The sequence below is a fragment of the Protopterus annectens genome, chromosome 2.part0 (assembly GCF_019279795.1).
Source record: "Protopterus annectens isolate FY-2018-M chromosome 2.part0, PAN1.0, whole genome shotgun sequence".
Taxonomy (NCBI): domain Eukaryota; kingdom Metazoa; phylum Chordata; order Ceratodontiformes; family Protopteridae; genus Protopterus; species Protopterus annectens.
Genome location: NC_056728.1, coordinates 1,688,027,465 through 1,688,046,240, shown reverse-complemented (window position 1 = coordinate 1,688,046,240; position 18,776 = coordinate 1,688,027,465). Strand labels below are relative to the sequence as shown.

The following is an 18,776-nucleotide window of genomic DNA, read 5'->3' as shown; positions in this document are numbered from 1 at the left end:
AAAGCCTTTCATTCTTGGGGTATGGATGGTTCCCACTGACTTGTCAGTAGTGACAGAGTTACATGGCAGCCTTTATATCCTGGAGCAACACTGACTTCTCCCAACCTGCTGTTCTAGTAGGCACCTTCTAGGTTAGTCAGAGCTGTGTACTGTCCATATCTGTGGCCCCCTGTCCCTCCATTGTCCAGTTTTCCTGCAGTAACAAATAGTGACATCTGGAAAGTCTGTGGAACTCTTACCATAGGTGTAGCTGGCATGCAAAATAGTGAGCACAGCCAGTCTTGAACCATGGACCCTGTCAACTAGGGTAATGCACTTAGAGCACTAAGCCACAACAGCCACCTACTTCCTGCCACTATTACCACACACATACATAGGACTTTGAGCCCTGCATATTGTAGAAATGGAACATGTTAGCAAGTTGATTGGGACAGCCCTGGGGATATGTGGTCTGCTGCTATTACCTTACAAACATATAGATGTTACTGCAGTTGTATGGGAACACAGGTGTGTCGGAGATAAGAGCCCCATACCTCACAATTGTACAGATTTTCCCGGACTGTCCAGATGTTTGCCTCCTATTTTGGGTCCATTTGTAATACAAGTGTAGTTTTCTGGGACATTAATGGCATATCAATAAAGAATGGAGATAGGAGCTAATGACAGAGATTTGAATTTCAGACTTCATACCCTTAAAACTTCTTGCTAGTGCAAACACTGTTATTCTATCCACTTTCTAAGTTTAACGGAGCACTACTTAAAACCTGTCCCTGTGTTTGGGCCTTTGCCCCACATTTCTTTTATCTTTGTCCAGATGTCTTGCTCTATTTGAGAGGTATGTAGTGGACTCCAACACTGACATGCATGAATCTGTCCTATGAGCCCGCTGTTTGTAGGTCCTTCACATAGTGCAGTGGGTTTGTCTGGCTTGGGGCCTACTGCATATTCTGGGGCAGACAGTATTTGGCAGGTCTGGCAGGGGGTTTCTGTTGTCCCACATATCTGTCAGCTGTTTGCTGCTATCCCGGTATCCCACTCCATTCCCTTGCATACATTCAGCAATACCATAGATATGCTAGCACAGTCTACTTCCCCATTAAATTATTAAGAAGAGCGACTTACCAACTTACCTTTTGCCTGCAGCAGTTGAGAGGACAGTGACTGAGGGCTGACTGTCAGATGCACGCAAGTACACATCCTATACATGGTAAGGTATAGGTAGTGTGGTGTGACTGGCATCCATTTTACTGTGTGAGTAGGAGTGAGGTGTCAGTCCCTGGAAGCGTAGGTAGTCAGATCATGTGCTATGTATTGCCTCTTTGCCAAGGCCAGGGAGTACTGGCCATGCCTACATCTGCCTACAGGGACAGGCTCAGGGGATTCTTTCTGCGAGTGCCCCTGTGCCTGTGGGGACCTTTCCAATGATTGTGGGCTGTGTGTCCCTTGCCTGTGCTGTTCCTGCCACAGCTGTTTCCACAGAATCATATTGTGTAGCATGGAACATACTATTAACATGTGTGCACATGTGGCTGGAGAGTACTGCATGGCTCCACCAGATATGTCAAGGCAGCGGAACCGTGACTTGAGCAGCCCAAACACATGCTCTATGATGTTCTTAGTTTGTGTGTGTGTCTCATTATGGCATTCTTCAGTTGGTGTTAGTGCATTTCTGATGGGAGTCATCATCCACGGTTCCAGTGCGTAGCCAGCATCCCCCAGTAGATGGTCGTATGTGATGTCCCCCTTGGCAAATGGCTAGTACAGCTATGATGTGTGCCAGATGTGGGAGTCGTGATAACTGCCAGGGCTGCCAGCACATACATTCATGATAATGCAGTGGGCCTTGCACACAATCTGGCAGTTGATGGAGTAATACCCCTTACAGCTGACATAGACTCTACCTTCCTCACCAGGTGGTGCTTTTATGTGCACATAAGTGCAGTCTATGGCACCCAGTAACTCTGGGTATTGTGTTACATGGTGGAAGAGATGCATATTGCTGATCCTTTCCTCGGGGGTGTTGGGGAAATGTGCTCACTGGCATGTGTTAGCATGACATCCAGGAACTGGTGGAGTACCCTGTATGTGGATGCCTGTGAGACCCCCATGATGTCCCCAGTAGGTCTTTGGAAAGTACCTGTAGCTAGTATTCTTAAGGGTACACATACCTTTGTTTCCACTGGAATGGGTTCCCCTCTGTTGGCTCTGGTTCTGAGATGAGGATGGCAGAGCTCAGTGAGTTCCTGTAGTATGTCCCTGTCCACCCTGTAGCACTCTATCTCCAGCTCATTTAGCCCCTGAAAGGTTACCCTGGGCCTGAACACTCTTCTCCTCAGTCTGGGCCTATTGTCAGCATCATCCTCATAGTCACTGACCCCAGCCTGTAGCACATAGAGATGTATCAAAGCAGCAGCAGCCCCTACCATTTTGTCAGTTAAAATTCCCAAGTGTGTACTCCAATGGTGCAGAGTATGTGGGAAAAATCAGACCGAAGGGTGTATGCATACCTTATAGTGGGGTGCTGCAGATGCAGCCTGTATGATTGTCTGACTATCATGCATTCCACCTGCCAGCTATATTATTGGGGGTTTGAATGGGTCAGAGTGAGTGGAAGAGGGCTTATCAGTCATTTATAGTTGATTGGCTTTTCCAGGCTATTTTCTTGCCTTTTTTTTTAATTTCCTCCACTGCTAAGCGCAAACCCGAGGCTCTAGTATAAACATTGCTCAGCAGAAAGGACCCTCCCCTATACACCGACATGCTTAGTTTTTCTTTAACCTGCAAAAACAAGCGCCGTGGGTCTAAGCATAGCTGAGCAGCATCAGACACTCCCCCCCGTTTAGCTGTGATTAGCAGACTGCAAACAGGCACCGCTAAGCTCCAATCCACTTATTCATGTCCTGACACACCCTCTTTTCATGTCAGCACTCTCTTCTGACTATACTACCATGGTTCTAGCCCTTACACAGTTAGTACCTATGGATACAGTGGTCCATTTTGCTATTCAATAAACTTGGCTCGTTTACATACAATTGCGTATACGCTAGATACTGCACTACACCACAGCCTATGTCCTTAGCAACCACTATAACTTGCCAATGTATGACTCTGCATACTGGCTACTATAATTGGAAAAATCAAAACAGCTTTAAATGTCATATTTTACACTTTTTATTTTATGTTATTTTTTGCAAAACAGCATGTTTATGAGTCACTGTGCGCCGCTTAAATGTGGCATATGTCTTTAAAATGTTTCATTTTTAATATATTGGATTACATTTTTACATCACTGGCCATTGTTTTGGCCATTTGCATGCCTACTCTACATTATACAATTTTTTATTTGGGCTGTTAAAGGCCCTGTTTAAAATTTACCCTCTGTTACACAGTTACTAACAGCGTACATTTTTCAGCCTTACACGGCACATGCATGAGTGCCTTTATGCTTCCTGGACTGCATCACCTCATTTGCATGTTTTTTATCAGCAGATGAGGTGATTTGCATTCCATGGATACCGCCATGTCTGCACAGTGTCGGGATACTCGTGCACGCCCAAGCCTTGTTTCCTGGATCGCTCAGAAGTCATGTTCTGTGTTTGAGCCTTACCACTATTTCTACACGGAAATTCGTTCCATGTAAGGTTTATTGAATTACCCCCCCAATATGTACCAAAAAGATGCAGAACTATCAGATGCTGTAAATGTCCAACAGCAATAACTTAACTGTTTTGGATAATGTCAACAGACTGTTCAGGCTGGGCAAACCCACTACAGACAACTCACTTCCCTGTGAGAATAACTACAACAAAGGAAGCCAATTGGATGAATACTTAAATTTTAACCAGCCTCAAGACATCAACAAGATAAAACATCCAATCCACTTGTTTCTAACAAACACTCTAATAAATCACAATCAATACATCTCTTCTCCAGTCAAAAACTATCCGTGTTCCCATTTGCCACCAACCATGTTAACAAAACTTCTAATCCAGTTCAAACCTACTATCTTATCCCCATGACAATTTACTCATGAATACCTCAAAATGGCAGTCCAGTCTATTAATGGATATATTTATCAATAAATAATATATGCCAACACTCTGGAAGCAATCATTCATCATCCCTGTACTCAAAGGTGGGAAATACTTCAGCCTACTGTCATCCTACCCTCCATCCAGAATCTTAGAAAATGTATTTACAAGCAGCTTTTCCACCATCTTATTTACAACAATATAACATCATCTTTGCACCACATTATTGACAACAATATAATATCACCAACACAGTACATCTTTAAACCTGGGCACAACACTGGTACCACATCATTTCATTTTTAAACATATGTTAATGACACCTACCTAACAAAGTATTCCTTGAGCTACCAAAAACCTTCTGATGCAATCTCTGACTCACTATCAATTCTAAGTCTATCTCAGCTCTATCCACAGTTCTCATTAACCTTGTCTCCAGCTACCTTATAGATCACAAACTGTCAAACAGAAGGGCACAGTGCCCTGTAAGCCATCAATATAAAAACAGCTACTATATCTGAAAATATAAAAATGTTTGCTCCAAGAGGCTATACTTATCAATCTGAATTGAGCTTTCAAACCAATGGACCATTCTATCTTCAATTAATAGATTCACAAAAATTGGATTAGGGTAGTATACCCTGGACTGGCTTCACAGCTACCTAACTAGAAGGACTTTCCAGGTAGTAAAGTATAACTCAGCTTTGCATACAGGCACTTTCTTTTCAAGTCTTTCTGGCTATAAATCAATGTTTTGACCTATTTGGTTTTCTTTTTATATCAATGACTTTATTCTTAACTTTCCAGGCCATCCTATCACTATTTATACAGATTATCTAATTCTGACAAGAGCTGCTAGTAAAACTGAATCTGTAGTTTGTGAAAGTTATGTTTTAGTCTTTAGATTTTGGCACTAGATAGCTAATATAAGAAAAAAAATAGAGTTGTCTCATACACCCAAACAGATGGAGGAGGTCTCTGAGTTATATTTCTCAAACCCACAAAATAATTTTATTGCTCATGTACAAAGTATTTTGTATGGATCTCACACTTTCTTCATTTCACACTGAAAATAAAATACAATATGAAGAAGATAAACAAATAAAAAATAGTGACTATTTTACCCCAGAGATAATGGCAGCAAGAAGAATATGAGTTTTGATTCCAAAACAGTCGTATGTTGAAAGCTTTCTCAAACAGAATCTGCTTCAGACTAGCATTGGCAAAATATGCAGGTTATTTGATTGACTGAAGCCAATGAATATCTTTGCATGTTTCTAAAGAAGGTAAGATGGCTGCCCATCACAGCAAGAATCATATTTATGTTGTGCATTTTTATTGTTAAAATAGTACATTTATCTATTTGTAGATATCCTTAAAGACCATCCACTCAAGAAGCATTGACATTGAATATGGATGCATTTAAGTTGTCAACGAATGAAAACGTTCTAGATGACAATCTCAGACACCTAGAACTTGTCGTCCACACTAGGAATTAAATGAAATTTGAGTTATTTAAAACCAAACTAGTAGAGATTCCACTATGACATCATGATTTCTCAGTCCTCGAAACATACCTACCAACCATCAACCCACAAAGTTTCTAAATACAATTACTGGAAAGACAAATTGATGAATTTAAATACATGTTATACAGAAAAAGAAGGAAGTGTTTCTGAAGGGTGGCCAGCTCCTACCATCACCACACCTAATTGCTTTATTATTCTAACTACAAGATTACTGTATCTAGCTTAAAGACCAGCCAGTAAAATAAAGACAACATATACATACTTGTATGCATACACAGATGAGTAAATATTCAATTGTTTTTACAGATGCTACAGCCTTTGAGTAGCCATCAACTATTGCCATAAAATCTTACTTCATGCACTTCCACAACACAAGGTAACTAAACAGACCAAAGGAAACAAAGCAAAGCAAAGAACAATCATTCATTGTGCAGCTCCCTGGCAGGAAGTAGAAACAAAAAATTCAGCGTGTTAACATGATGAAGCGCAACCATGGTACAGTCGTTCGTATTCAGTATTTACATTGAATTATGAAAAGGAAATTAGACAAGGTCTTGTGATTAACCCTCCCAGTAAGGTTTAGTGTGACACTTCTGTGAATGAGGTCAGTGTGTCACAGCAGTTATTCCTATACAGGTGAAGGAAACCCAAGCAGTACTGCACAAATTTAGAAACATGCTCACTGCTAAGTAGTGCAGCACGTATTGTGAATTCATGAAAGGCGCTCCTATAACTGAAAAGGTATCAGTGATCCCATCTGGAAAACACAGTGTGTGTGTGTTTGTATATATGTGTGTGTCTCTGTGTGTATGCATTTGTGCATGCGAGTGGGTGAAAGAATGTACATGCATGCATTCATATGTATGTATGTGTGTGTGTGTGTGTGTGTGTGTGTGTGTGTCTGTATGGAAGTGTGTGAAAGAGAGTACATGCATACATGTGTATGTGTGTGTTTGTGTGCATGTGATTATTCTGTGAGGGCACACATATTGGTGTGTGAGTGTTTTGTGAGGGCACACGTGTGTGTGTGTGTGTGTGTGTGTGTGTGTGTGTGTGTGTGTGTGTGTGTGTGTGTGTATATATATATATATATATATATATATATATATATATATATATGTAAACAGTCAAAGAAACAAACAGTGCACTAAACAATAGGAAACTTGCTCATGAATGGATCGCTGTATCTAAAAATAATATCTTGAAATATATATATATATATATATATATATATATATATATATATATATATATATACACTAAAACTAAATATCATTGTTAAGATCACTATTTTTCATAAAATTATTCCATTCTCTGTTAAGAACCTTCTGCACACACACACACACACACACACACACACACACACACACACACACGTGCACACACAAAAAATAGCTTGGTTATACTAGAAGGCACTTGGCTTAGACCAAAATGAATGAAATCCAAGGAAGCTACTATAACTGAACTCTGTAACAGTACAGTGTATAACTTACTGGGTGTGGTATGTGTTGGCAGAGTGAGATCCAGCACTAGGTGACATAGGCAGTCACCTAGAGCCCACAGGCTTGGAGAGAGCTCACTAGCCAGGGATGGAGGCTCATCACAAACTTACATTTCTTCTTTAAGAACACACTCTGCATGTGTTACATTTCCTCTTTAAGAACACACTCTGCATGTGTTACATTTCTTCTTTGAGTACGCACACAGAGTGCATCCTTAGTAGTGTTTGTATGTGTATTTATAGGATGATGTGCTCACATTTAAACTGGAATGGAGTGCACAATTTTTTAAGAAATGAGCTCCAATTTTATTAAGCTGTTGAACTCTAAACAAATATGTGTGTAATACCCTAGTTAGAGGGAACAGGTCAGTTAATTTAACCAGGCTCAAACCCTGTACTTTAGTTACAGTTGACAAGAGCCAAATACTCTACACCAACTATGAGTTTCATTACATTTTCAAGGAATTGTGAGTTTTAGCACATTTGCAAGGAACTGTGAGCTTCAAGGAAAGATAAGTTTACTGCTGCGTGTGCAAAGTCTGTTTTCAATGTGCAACTATTTTGGTACAAATAGTCACTAGTGTTCATGCTAGAGATCTGGAAAGCACTGTCAGTAGCATAACAGGCAGCATAGCTGCTTTTGATGCAGAAGGATGTAAGTTCTATTCCCACATGATGTAGATTCATTGCTGATACTGCATTGTACTTTAAGGTTGGGGGGGTGCTGCAGTCCTGAGTGTGTCCTACTTAGGATGAGATACCTTGGAACTATAAACCTCTTGTAGGTTTGCCATCTATTCCCTATTGCAATATTAGCAACTTACCACTTTTTTAATGTAGCATAGGCAATTTATTCTTCAAGGGCAGCAGGCACTGCATTTGTAGAATGAAACACTGAAATATAAAGTTCTTTGCTAGTAGCGACCTCTTCATTAGCTACAGATCTCTTTAATGTGAAATTATTCAGATGATTTAATTCTGCAGAGATTGTGCACATTGACTTATATTGGTGGATTGTAATGACAGAAGTTTGAGAGGCCTTTTATAGTTGCAATGTTATTAAGTGGGCAGTTTTGTCATTGTTGGTTCATATGTTTTGTTTCATTGATTACTAGAAAAATGCTCAAAACAATAAATTTAAAACACACAAGTGGTGTATTATACAAAGAATATAATTTAATACAATCAGGAAGGTGAATCAAAGAACACATGCATGTATGCATGATCTTGCAAATGTGTAAGAGGGGCCTATGGTTTGAAAACAGCCCAGAGGTAAACTTTATCTGCCACTGGCCAGATGCATTTTCTTTGAATGCGGGTTTCAATGTTGTTTCAATGAATGTGAGTTTTAAAGGCAGATAAGTTTACTGTTAATACTAAGTCTGTTTTTCTTGTGAGACTGTATTGCTTTGTTTAGCAAATGGCTGTCAGTGTCTGTGTTATAAAATTTGAAATAAAAGTTTTAAATTAAATCCAAATATCTGTAATCATTGTAGAAGTAAAGAAGAAAACAGCATGCACACTGACAAGTTGCGGTAGGCAATTTACATGTTTGGTGACAATCTTTCTGAATCGCAGGGTATGTCTTATGATCAGAACCGTAAATACTTCTTCTGTCAGTATATACAGCAAACAGACAGCAAATACCTCTCCATTACCAAGGGTCTAATACTGCCTGTAAACGTTTACTGCCTACAATGCTTGTTGTTGTGACTGTTTAAACCTGTTTCTGCTCATCCAAGCTCCAAAAATCTCAGATTTTTGTAGTCTTTGAATTTCCATGAATGAAGTTCAAAGCTGCTGCTAAGATGCTGTTCACTGTTGAGAGGTATCAGCATATTTACTTTTCAGGTGCACTTTCATCTGAGTTACAGAGATTCAGTAGCACCACTCTATAAATTTATCACAAAATGCTTATCTGAACAAACAATATGTACTTGCAGTGCTATTTTCACCCACAACAGTACAACATTAAAACCATCACGATCATCACCATTACAAATGAAAGCTTATACAATTTAGCTTTCATGCAAAATACACACTTTGCATTTCAGCCCAAGACCACATGCAAAGCTTTGCAGTTTTAAGGACAAAATGTTAGGCAGATGGCACTGACACTCTAACATCAATCACTTATTTGGATTTTTGTGGTGCTTCTACTCTGAAAATTCTGATTGGTGTCTGTTATACACTTATCTTGGTAGCAGTTATTTATTTATTTATTTTAAATTGCAAAACCATATACCATAGTCAATGCACTATGTTTAAAATTAACAATATCAAACACACTTAAGAAATATAACAATAAACTAACAAGCAGATACAGCTGATGAGGCATAACAACCTGTAACCAACATAAGCCAATCTAACCAAAGCTGCAACACTTTACATACAGTAAGAATGGTGTAATCTCTCAACGTTAAGCAGTTTGTCCCATAGGGATGACATTCTCTGAAACAATCCAGTCCCTCTTTAATAACAGTTTAACAACTAGAGCAGGTAAGTCATGCTTCAGTAGGCTTTCATGTCTATCTAAGAAAGAAAGCAATTTAGCATCTCAGAGCTCATTAGGAGTTTTTTATTCAGACACAGACACTTTAACAAGGGACATAGTGATGCCATAGGGCATGGCTTAGCTGGAGAGATCTACATCCATACCTTGGTGAAAGTGTGAACTCCCTTAAGTTACTGAATGATGCTAGAGTAAGGAGTTCTATGTAGCTTCTGAGTTATTTGAGACAAATTAAATGTACCTTTATATATGTATATATTTGTTGGTGACTTGATGATATGTTAAACAAAATGTGTCCAGTGGTGAATGCCTCTAAGAAATATTGCTGACACCATTTTCAACAACAATAAAAATAAATAAATAAAAAATAAAAAAAAATGTTTTTGTGGCGAGGCAAGCTCCCCTTGTACCCCTTAACCTCATAACACACACACACACACATATATACACACATATATATATATATATATATGTATATATATATATATATATACATATATATATGTGTGTGTATATATATATATATATATATATATATATATATATATATATATATATATATGATAACCATTTGAAAATGTCAGCACCTGCTATGGAGACTGAATGACTAAAGAAACAGATAACAGATTTACATATATTAAGTGTGAGATGAAACTTCTCAGAATATTCCCTTTTCTCCAATGTATGGTGACCTTGGAGTTAGTATATATAAGCTTAGGGGTGTGGGGGGCTTGCCCCCTGCAAAAAGAAGTTTTAAGGATAAGATTGACATTTAGAATTTAGAACCCTTCTACAGTTTCAATCCTTTTTTTTAGAGTATCTTCACTTAGCATTTGAAGTGTGGACATTTCATTAGGGAACCTATATTAACTCCATGGTCACACAACAATGGAAAAAGCTGAAAATTTAACTCTCAATGAAAATAGCTTTCAGCAATACTTCCTTTGCAGGATTATCCATTGGGTTATAATTATAATTGTGACTATGATAGAAATGTCAAACCAAAAGAAAAGTAATAATTAGAAAATACAAGGTACAATTTTAGATTTGAAAAGGCACTACAGTAAAAAGTAGACATAGCATGGGGTGAACAATCAACTAATTATCCTATAAATAAGCTGTGGAATGACACAGATCTTAATCTTAGATATGCAGCCAAAGGACATTTAGAATTTTTGCATGGAAATGTTTACACAAATATTTCTATACAACTATGAGACTTGAAAATATGTTCCTGCAAACAAGAGACATATGCTGGACATATGATAGTTCAAAAAGAAGTTCTTGAGAGTATATATTCTGGGAATATAAGGTGATGCTTCAGTACAAAAATTACTTGAATACTATTCTTAGAAGATCATTTAACCTCAGTATAGACATTTTTTGTCGTTGTTGTTGACCTAGAGTAAAATTACATGTAGAAAAGAAGTGAAAGTGTTGCTGTCTTTAGTACTGGTAGCTGGTAAGAAAGCTATGAATAGAAATGGAAGACCAAAGTCAAACTATCAGTAAGAGAGGTAATAAAAATTATTACAGAGATACAAATGTGGAACCGAAAACTCTGAGTGATCATAAACAGCAATTCATAGTAAGAAAAATGGGCTGTATGGGATGCTTTATTGGAATTTGAGCTTGACGAATATACTGAATGGAATAAAGTATTTAAGTTCTATAGCTATTTAGTACCTACAATCTATACTTATTTAATAAGAAGACTCCAATACAAACCCAATACAAGGTGAGACGTCACTGGTCCAGGTGATGACTTGTAGTAGAGTGTAAATAAAGTAATATGGTCCCTAATCAATTCCTGCTCTCACGTTAGATTAAAAATAGTTAATCTGTATGCTTAACTGTTTTTTTTTTAATAAGGACTATTAAATTAAAATTGGGATTATAAGTGAATAGAACAGCGGAGTGGGATAGGTTCATAGGTGTTTACTAGGCTAATGACCACAAGGGCCTTTTTAAGCCTAGCCATGCATCCCAAATCTCTGACAAGTTCTGATACCCTTGATAAGTGTAAGCATGGGCCTGGGAGATGAACCATTTACAGGTTACCTGTGTCCATTAGAGACATAGGTCCCAAACCAGGGATGAATTTCTGGTTTTCTATCCAGTTGTCCAAGTTGCATTTGAATTGGGTTGGGGAGGAACACTGCTTCACATGGATGGGGAGCCTGTTCCATAGACGGGGTAGTCTCTGGGATATACACCTATCTCTCCAGCAGGTCCTATTTATATCACAGGCAAGGTTTAAGTCTTAGAATGGGTAATTCTGGTGCTGTTTTGTGGATATGCAGGAGGTTCATTAGAGTGGGGTCTGACAACACCTTGCATGCCAGCCATAGATCTCCCCTCAAAAGCCTGTGGGAGACAGAATACAGGGATAGGATCTTGAGGCAGTCTGCAGAGGACATTTTACTTATGCCCTGTATTCTTTTAGTGAGGAACCTTTGTGGATGTTCCACTTGTTGGATATGCCTGGTTAGGTAAATACCAAAGGGGGCATTGTACTTACTGACAGCTCTGATGAATGGCAAATACAGTGGAACCAATACCTTCCTTGGACTTAGATGCTATACCCTTGTTTATAAGTTGCACAATATCGAATGATTTCTTCACCACTGTTGACACATGATGGTCAAAGGCTAGACTACTAAGGATGGCGCAGTGGTGCAGCAGTAGTGTTGTCGCCTCATAGCAAGAGGTTCTCTGGTTCAATTCTTGGCTGGGGTGCCTTCTGTGCGGGGTCTGCATGTCCTCCCTGCATTCGTGTGGGTTTCCTCTGGGTGCTCCGGTTTCCTCCCATATTACAAAGACATGCATCTGAAGCATTTCTCCCCGGGCCTCTGCTGAAAATTGGCTTCATTCCAAGCCAGACTTTCCCAGTTAACAAATGTTAAATAAATAAATAAATGTGTGCCCCTAAGTCCCTGACTACTGGGTCAGCTCTAAGGGGTGTGTTATCAATACAATAGTTACCAGAGATGGATGACTTCCTGAAGAATACTATTATGCATTTTATGGCATTTAGTTTTAGTCCATGGATCTGACACCAGTTGTTTGTCTGTGTCAGCCCCTCCTGGAGAACAGTTGTGTCAGTGTGAGATTCAATGACGGCTCCTAATTTACAATTATCTGCAAATTTAGTCAGCCAGAGACCACTGACACTGGCCTTGACTTCTGAGAAGTAAATGCCAAAAAGGAGCGGTCCAAGGACTGCTCCCCGGGGGACTCCACTTGTGACTGACCTCTTTGTATAGGTGGACTCCTCAATTTTAACTTCCTGGATACTTAGATCTGCATGCTTAACAATGCTGAATTATTGATACCTGAATACAAGCATCAGTGAGACTGTCTGACATCAGGCTGCTTTACTATTCTAGAAATATATGATTATAAAATGGTTGCACCGGCAAGCAGTTGCAAAATAACAAGTATGTCATGCATGGGGGGACTGCACAGTATGAGACAGTGAACAATACTGTTAGTAAAGTATTTATATTGCTAAAAAACACATTCTTTTCAAAGAATATGAATGTTACCTCTTTAGAGATGCTGGAAAGGAAGTTTATGCTTTAACTTGCTTACTACAGAATGCTGCCTGCTTTGTTTTACAAAGGTGGAAAATTACACCAATTATTTGTATATAAATAAGAATGTTAGCAATCTCAGTGCAATGATTACATATCATGCATTCTTAAAATGAAAGCATTGTGCTGTTATAATTTTGTTCTCTTGTCTATTGTGTTTAATGCTGCCATCTTATTCTATATTCATATTTTATTCCATGTGTTATCTCACCAGTCATGAGAGAGCCTGGATATTGAATAAAGTGGTCAGTCCACCAGCACAGTTAATAAATATTCAAATACATTTATAAAAAATAAGTATATCATTTATCCTCAAGAAGTTCAAATTATTTTGCCATACATTCTACATCAAGGCCTCAGTCCCTATCTTAGAAAAAAACTTTCTTTAAAATCTGTGTATACACAGTTTGGAATGCAGTGGTTTCTCATAGAGGTCCTTTTGTTAACAATAATTGGTTGGTCTACTGCCATGCAGATTCATTGCTATCTTATATCAAAGCACCACCCCAGCACTGTGCAGAATAATCTAACTCATGTCTGGTCATTGAAGGTAATTTTGGTAAAACAAAAAACACCTACAAGGAACAACTTAATTTTGTTTTTGCAGGGGGAGCAAGTCCCCCCGCACCCCTCACACTTCCAGACTTTATATATCTATATCTATATCTATATATATATAGATATATATATATATATATATATATATATATATATATATATATATATATATATATATATATATATTTATATATAGGTCACCTTCATTTGACTAACAACTCATTTGACTGACAACTAGCACTTGCAGTGCACTCAAATAACAGGGATAAGTCCTCTTCCCCAATGTAGTGCGACCTTGGAGTTAGTATATATTGTTACAGAGGTGTGGGGGCAACCCCCCCCACCTAGTTTGGTTTTAAAGAACAATATAACATAAAAAGTACAGAATTTAAACCAAACTAGGTGGAGGGCTTCACTCCCCTAACTATATATACTAACTGCAGGGTTGCACTACATTGGGGAAGAGGACATATCCTGTTATTTGCCTTACAGTGCACTGCATGCATTACTTGTCAGTCAAATGAGTTTCAGTCAAATGAAAGTAACCCCATATATATATATATATCTATATATATATATATATATATATATATATATATATATATATATATATATATATATATATCAACTCCACTCTCAGTGAAACTAATTTTGGTGAAGAGCACTCACTGTTTTTGCCTTCACCAAAATTATATTTGATGAAACAACATGCTCCCAAATAATCATTCCACATCTATTCCTCCTCACACAACACAATACAAGAAGGGTCACCCACAATAGCACCTATCCATGCACTAGACATTCTTCAGGGACTTCAACTGACCTTTTAGCTGAAAATTACAAAATTGCAAACTATTGTGATAGTCTCAGCTATAAAATACGCCCTTTTATTTGGTGTCCATCATTAAACATTTTACCCACAATGGTGGATACCCTCATTGAAGTTCTCTGATAGAGGAATTCTACCACACCATGTTAGCAAAGATCTATTAACCTTTTATATAACTTAGAGTCACACAATAGCAAGAAGAAAAGGGTACATTTGTTTAATTTTAGTCTATTTTCAAAACTTTTGGGGCTAAATATTACAAGTAAGCAAGCCTTTCAGGACTCCACTTTCACAAATAAACAAATTACATCTTAGTATATACTAAAATCACAACATAAACTGTATTGCTGGCTATGGCAAGAGAAAAAAAAGAAAAGAAGATGGAAAACTGCAGCCCTAGCAGTGTTCCTGCAATGGTTAGCTATCTAGTAGGATGTAAGCCAGAAGTAACTGCATCAGATAACATGCTAACACTATATACGTGTACTTAAAACATATGGCACTAAGATTATTTCATAGGTTATTTGTATTATCTGGGTCATCCATATGGCTGTATTATGTATGACTTTTATTTATGTACACATCTTCACACTTGACTATAGCATCAAAGATCCCCAGACCTTACCACCTCTAAGTATATACCTAAACATGTGCCTGCATTATAACACTTAATTTGCTGTTGTATAGCAAATGTTCATGGATTCTTAGCAGTAACATCACTATGCTCAAAGCTAATTTCAGTTCCTCATAATTAAATTACATTCAATGTTGTTATAAAATTCCTCAAACATTATACATGACATTTGAATAATGATATTAGTATTTTGGAATGGCAGTGTTGTTAGTTACTATATTTTTATTTTACCTCAGCATAGTAGATCATTTCCCATTTCCTGTGACAAGGTTTTCAATCTGCTCTGTTATTAAATCAATGTTGTTTTGAACATTTGCCTTTGCAGCAGCTATCAACTTGGAGAACGATTCCTCTGTATAATCGAATGTTCTTGTACTGAATTCCTTTCGATACTCCTGAATGCCATCAGGTCCTGAAACAGACAGAGGCTAATAGAATCAAGAAGGGAGAAGAGGAAAATGACCAAGTTTACAAGTAAACATTTAAAAATGGCATGATTAGTAAACATTCAATAATATATATTTACTTTGCACAACTAAAAAACAAGATAAGCATATTTATTTTAACTCCATATTGACGTGTTGCAAGCAATATAGATGGACAGACTGTAAAATGCAGGAGAAAGACATTCATGGTAAAATGACATGAAAAGAACAGCAGTTATAAGCAGTCATTACAGCTACTAGGATAGGACACCATTATAATTTATTTCAGATACCAAAGTTAGGGATTTGCAATATCTGCACACTGCTCACTGTACAGCTTTCAGAAGAAAACATTACTTTATAAGATTGTATACTGGCAGTCAAGCATTTTACTTGAAGCATATCTTCACCTTGAAGTCCCATTTTTTCTTGCTTGGTATTTGAAAAATATTTTTTTGCATTATAATGTCAGTGAAACTATCATATGACATTGCAGTGCACTTAACTTTGTTATGGCTTTAGTTTTCCCCCTTAATTCCTGTGTTACTACAAAACATTATCTTGAAGATCTGATGGCCTTTATACTGTGGATTAACATAGGAAAGATGCAGAATGCTGATGATTTGCATTTTAAATTATTAAAGCTATGCCCCAGACATTACTCCATTTTGTTTACCTTATCACTGTGTAGCATCTTCTGATACACAATTTTTTTTCCGAGCTACATCACAAATTTCTGGACTATCATATTATTCATGATTCATTTATCTGATTTATCTCCTCTAATCTGTCCCTCCTTCTACCTTGTGGAATTGTATATCAAATATTTCCCTGATACCAAATTCCTAAGAGTCACATCCCACAGCCCCAAGTCTTAATGTATAATATGCAGATAACTGTTTTTTTTTATAGGAAATTACTGCCAGTGCAATTTGTCTTTGTGAAACAGCAGTGATTCATTCATTTTGGAATACTTCTCCCTTCTTTGTGTTTAATTATAGGGTTTTGTGAGGGATTCCCCTACATAAAATGCTTATTGGTTATTTTTTCACTGTGTTGTTCTTTCTGCCATTTGTTTTCAGAAATTTGGTTTCTCAATAACTTGCATCCTGGCCTTTCATAGTGGTACTAAAAAATTATCACACATATCACACACACACACACACACACACACACACACACACACACACACACACACACACACACACACACACAAAACAAAATTGTTAAGCTCTTTCAGGATACATTTTTAGTAATGTACATAAAACCTGCCTCAATGCGGAAGACCACAGAAAATAATGTTATGTCAACTATAACTCAATGTGTACTACAGCTAACAGCTTGACTAAATATCAGCATACCATTTGACTACTTGAGCATGAGAGTAAAAACTCATTTCAGGAAGTATACAAGGGAAGAAAAAGCAAAACCATGTTTTGGTAATAATAATAATACAATATAATGAAATTGTAAAAAGCCTAAAATCATATTGGAAATACCTGATAAATAAAACTCACACAGACATCCTCAGTGAAGTAAAATAAAGACCAATGAATTATCACAAGCAGGCAACCTGAGTAAACGAAGTTAAAACATTTACGTTCAGATTCTGGCTATCGCAGCATGGTTTATGTGACTTAAATAGTCCATTTGTTCATCATTATTCTCCATATCAGTGTCAATAGTAAAAGGAGCGAGGTCTTTTCAGATGCTATTCAAACTTATGTTTATTTTTGCTTTAAATATTTTATTGAACAATGAAGCACATTTCAGCATTAAGCAGGGGGTTAACATTAATATATAGTTTATATTGTTTTTAAGGAAATTTGTGGTTAACATTAATATATCTGGAAGAAATGCTAGAGTATTATTCATACATAAACAAAACACCAAATTCATATCCTTGAGTTAGTGTCAGAGTCTGACTGTATTATGTAATAAGCAAAACATTAGCAAACTATTTACAGACAAATAATGCAAAAGAAGCAGATACCCTAGGTGTATGATTTAAAATTTTCAGAGGCCATGGGTAGGTACTAAAAGGATGAGATTACAGATGCAAAAGTATAAATGAGGTTCCTTCTCGTGGCAGCTGTGTTCATTCTTCATGTTAGTCCTGAAACTGGATCACATTGAGGTGGCTCCAGAAGTCTAAGCAATAAACGTATTGACCTCGAGGCACTCCTGCATTTGGAAATGATCCATATCTGTATAGTTACTGAAACTCAGTTTAAATGTGAAGTATTCCCTCTATACCATGATTTAGTCCTTTTCATGCCATGACCCAGTGTCATCTATAGTGGAGTCACCATACTTATCAAGGAGCATATTACCTCCAGGCAGATACTTCATGACTCACAAATTGAACACATTATACTATAGACCTCTGCAGAAATGATTAATTATCAAATAATAATAACTTGACACAGAATGCCTTCTATGTCACTTGACAACCAGTCAAGATTCCACAGGGTTCTAAATGATCTTCCCATTAGCAACTCCCAGCTTGTTTTGGGTGACTTTAACTGCCCTTCAATAAGCTGGGACACATACACCTCTGATGCAAAATATACCCCAAATTTCCTAGACTTGGTATACAAAAATGCCCTTGAGCAGTTAAATAATCTTACTAGAGGACAAGCATTCTTGACTTGATTCTTGCAAATATGGATGCCTCTTGCACTGCTTCTTTGGTATCTCCTTCATCAGTCAGGTCTGGCCATAAAATTGTGACCTTGTTTTGCAAACTCTCAAAACCTCCTTCAGCAAATGCCACTAAATTTAAGGACTAGAAACATGCCAATCTCAACCTGCTCTGTGATGAAATATCAAAATTCAGTTACAGCTGCACATCACCTATTTCATGCAGCAGAAATTTTTGTGAAGGAATTCTACACACATTTAGAAAAATGCAAATTTTCCCCAGACTCTTATTCAAAGCCCCTAAATATCTGAACCTCTTTCTCCTTCAATTATCTCTAAACTTCTTACTGAAAGTGCTAATGAAGATCAAAAATACTTCCTCCAGGGGACCTGACAATATATCTGGTTGCTTAACTAAACAAACAACAAATTGAATACTAGGCTATTACTCTGCAGTCTATTACAAGCTTAACCTATAACCACAGGTCAGAATCAAACCCTGTACCTTGTATCTCTGA

General features: G+C 37.4%; 1 protein-coding gene across 3 annotated transcripts in view; it reads right to left on the bottom strand.

The window, feature by feature from the left end:
• The window catches only part of LOC122793577 (cytosolic phospholipase A2 gamma-like), a 1,122,344-nt gene that overhangs the window by 63,630 nt on the left and 1,039,938 nt on the right, over window positions 1–18,776 (bottom strand). For all 3 annotated transcript variants that reach the window (XM_044061746.1, XM_044061744.1, XM_044061745.1), the window contains one exon: window positions 15,422–15,602. In XM_044061746.1, coding sequence (XP_043917681.1) covers window positions 15,436–15,602 — 167 coding nt within the window. In that variant the 3' untranslated portion in view covers window positions 15,422–15,435. The remainder of the gene's footprint in view (window positions 1–15,421; window positions 15,603–18,776) is intronic.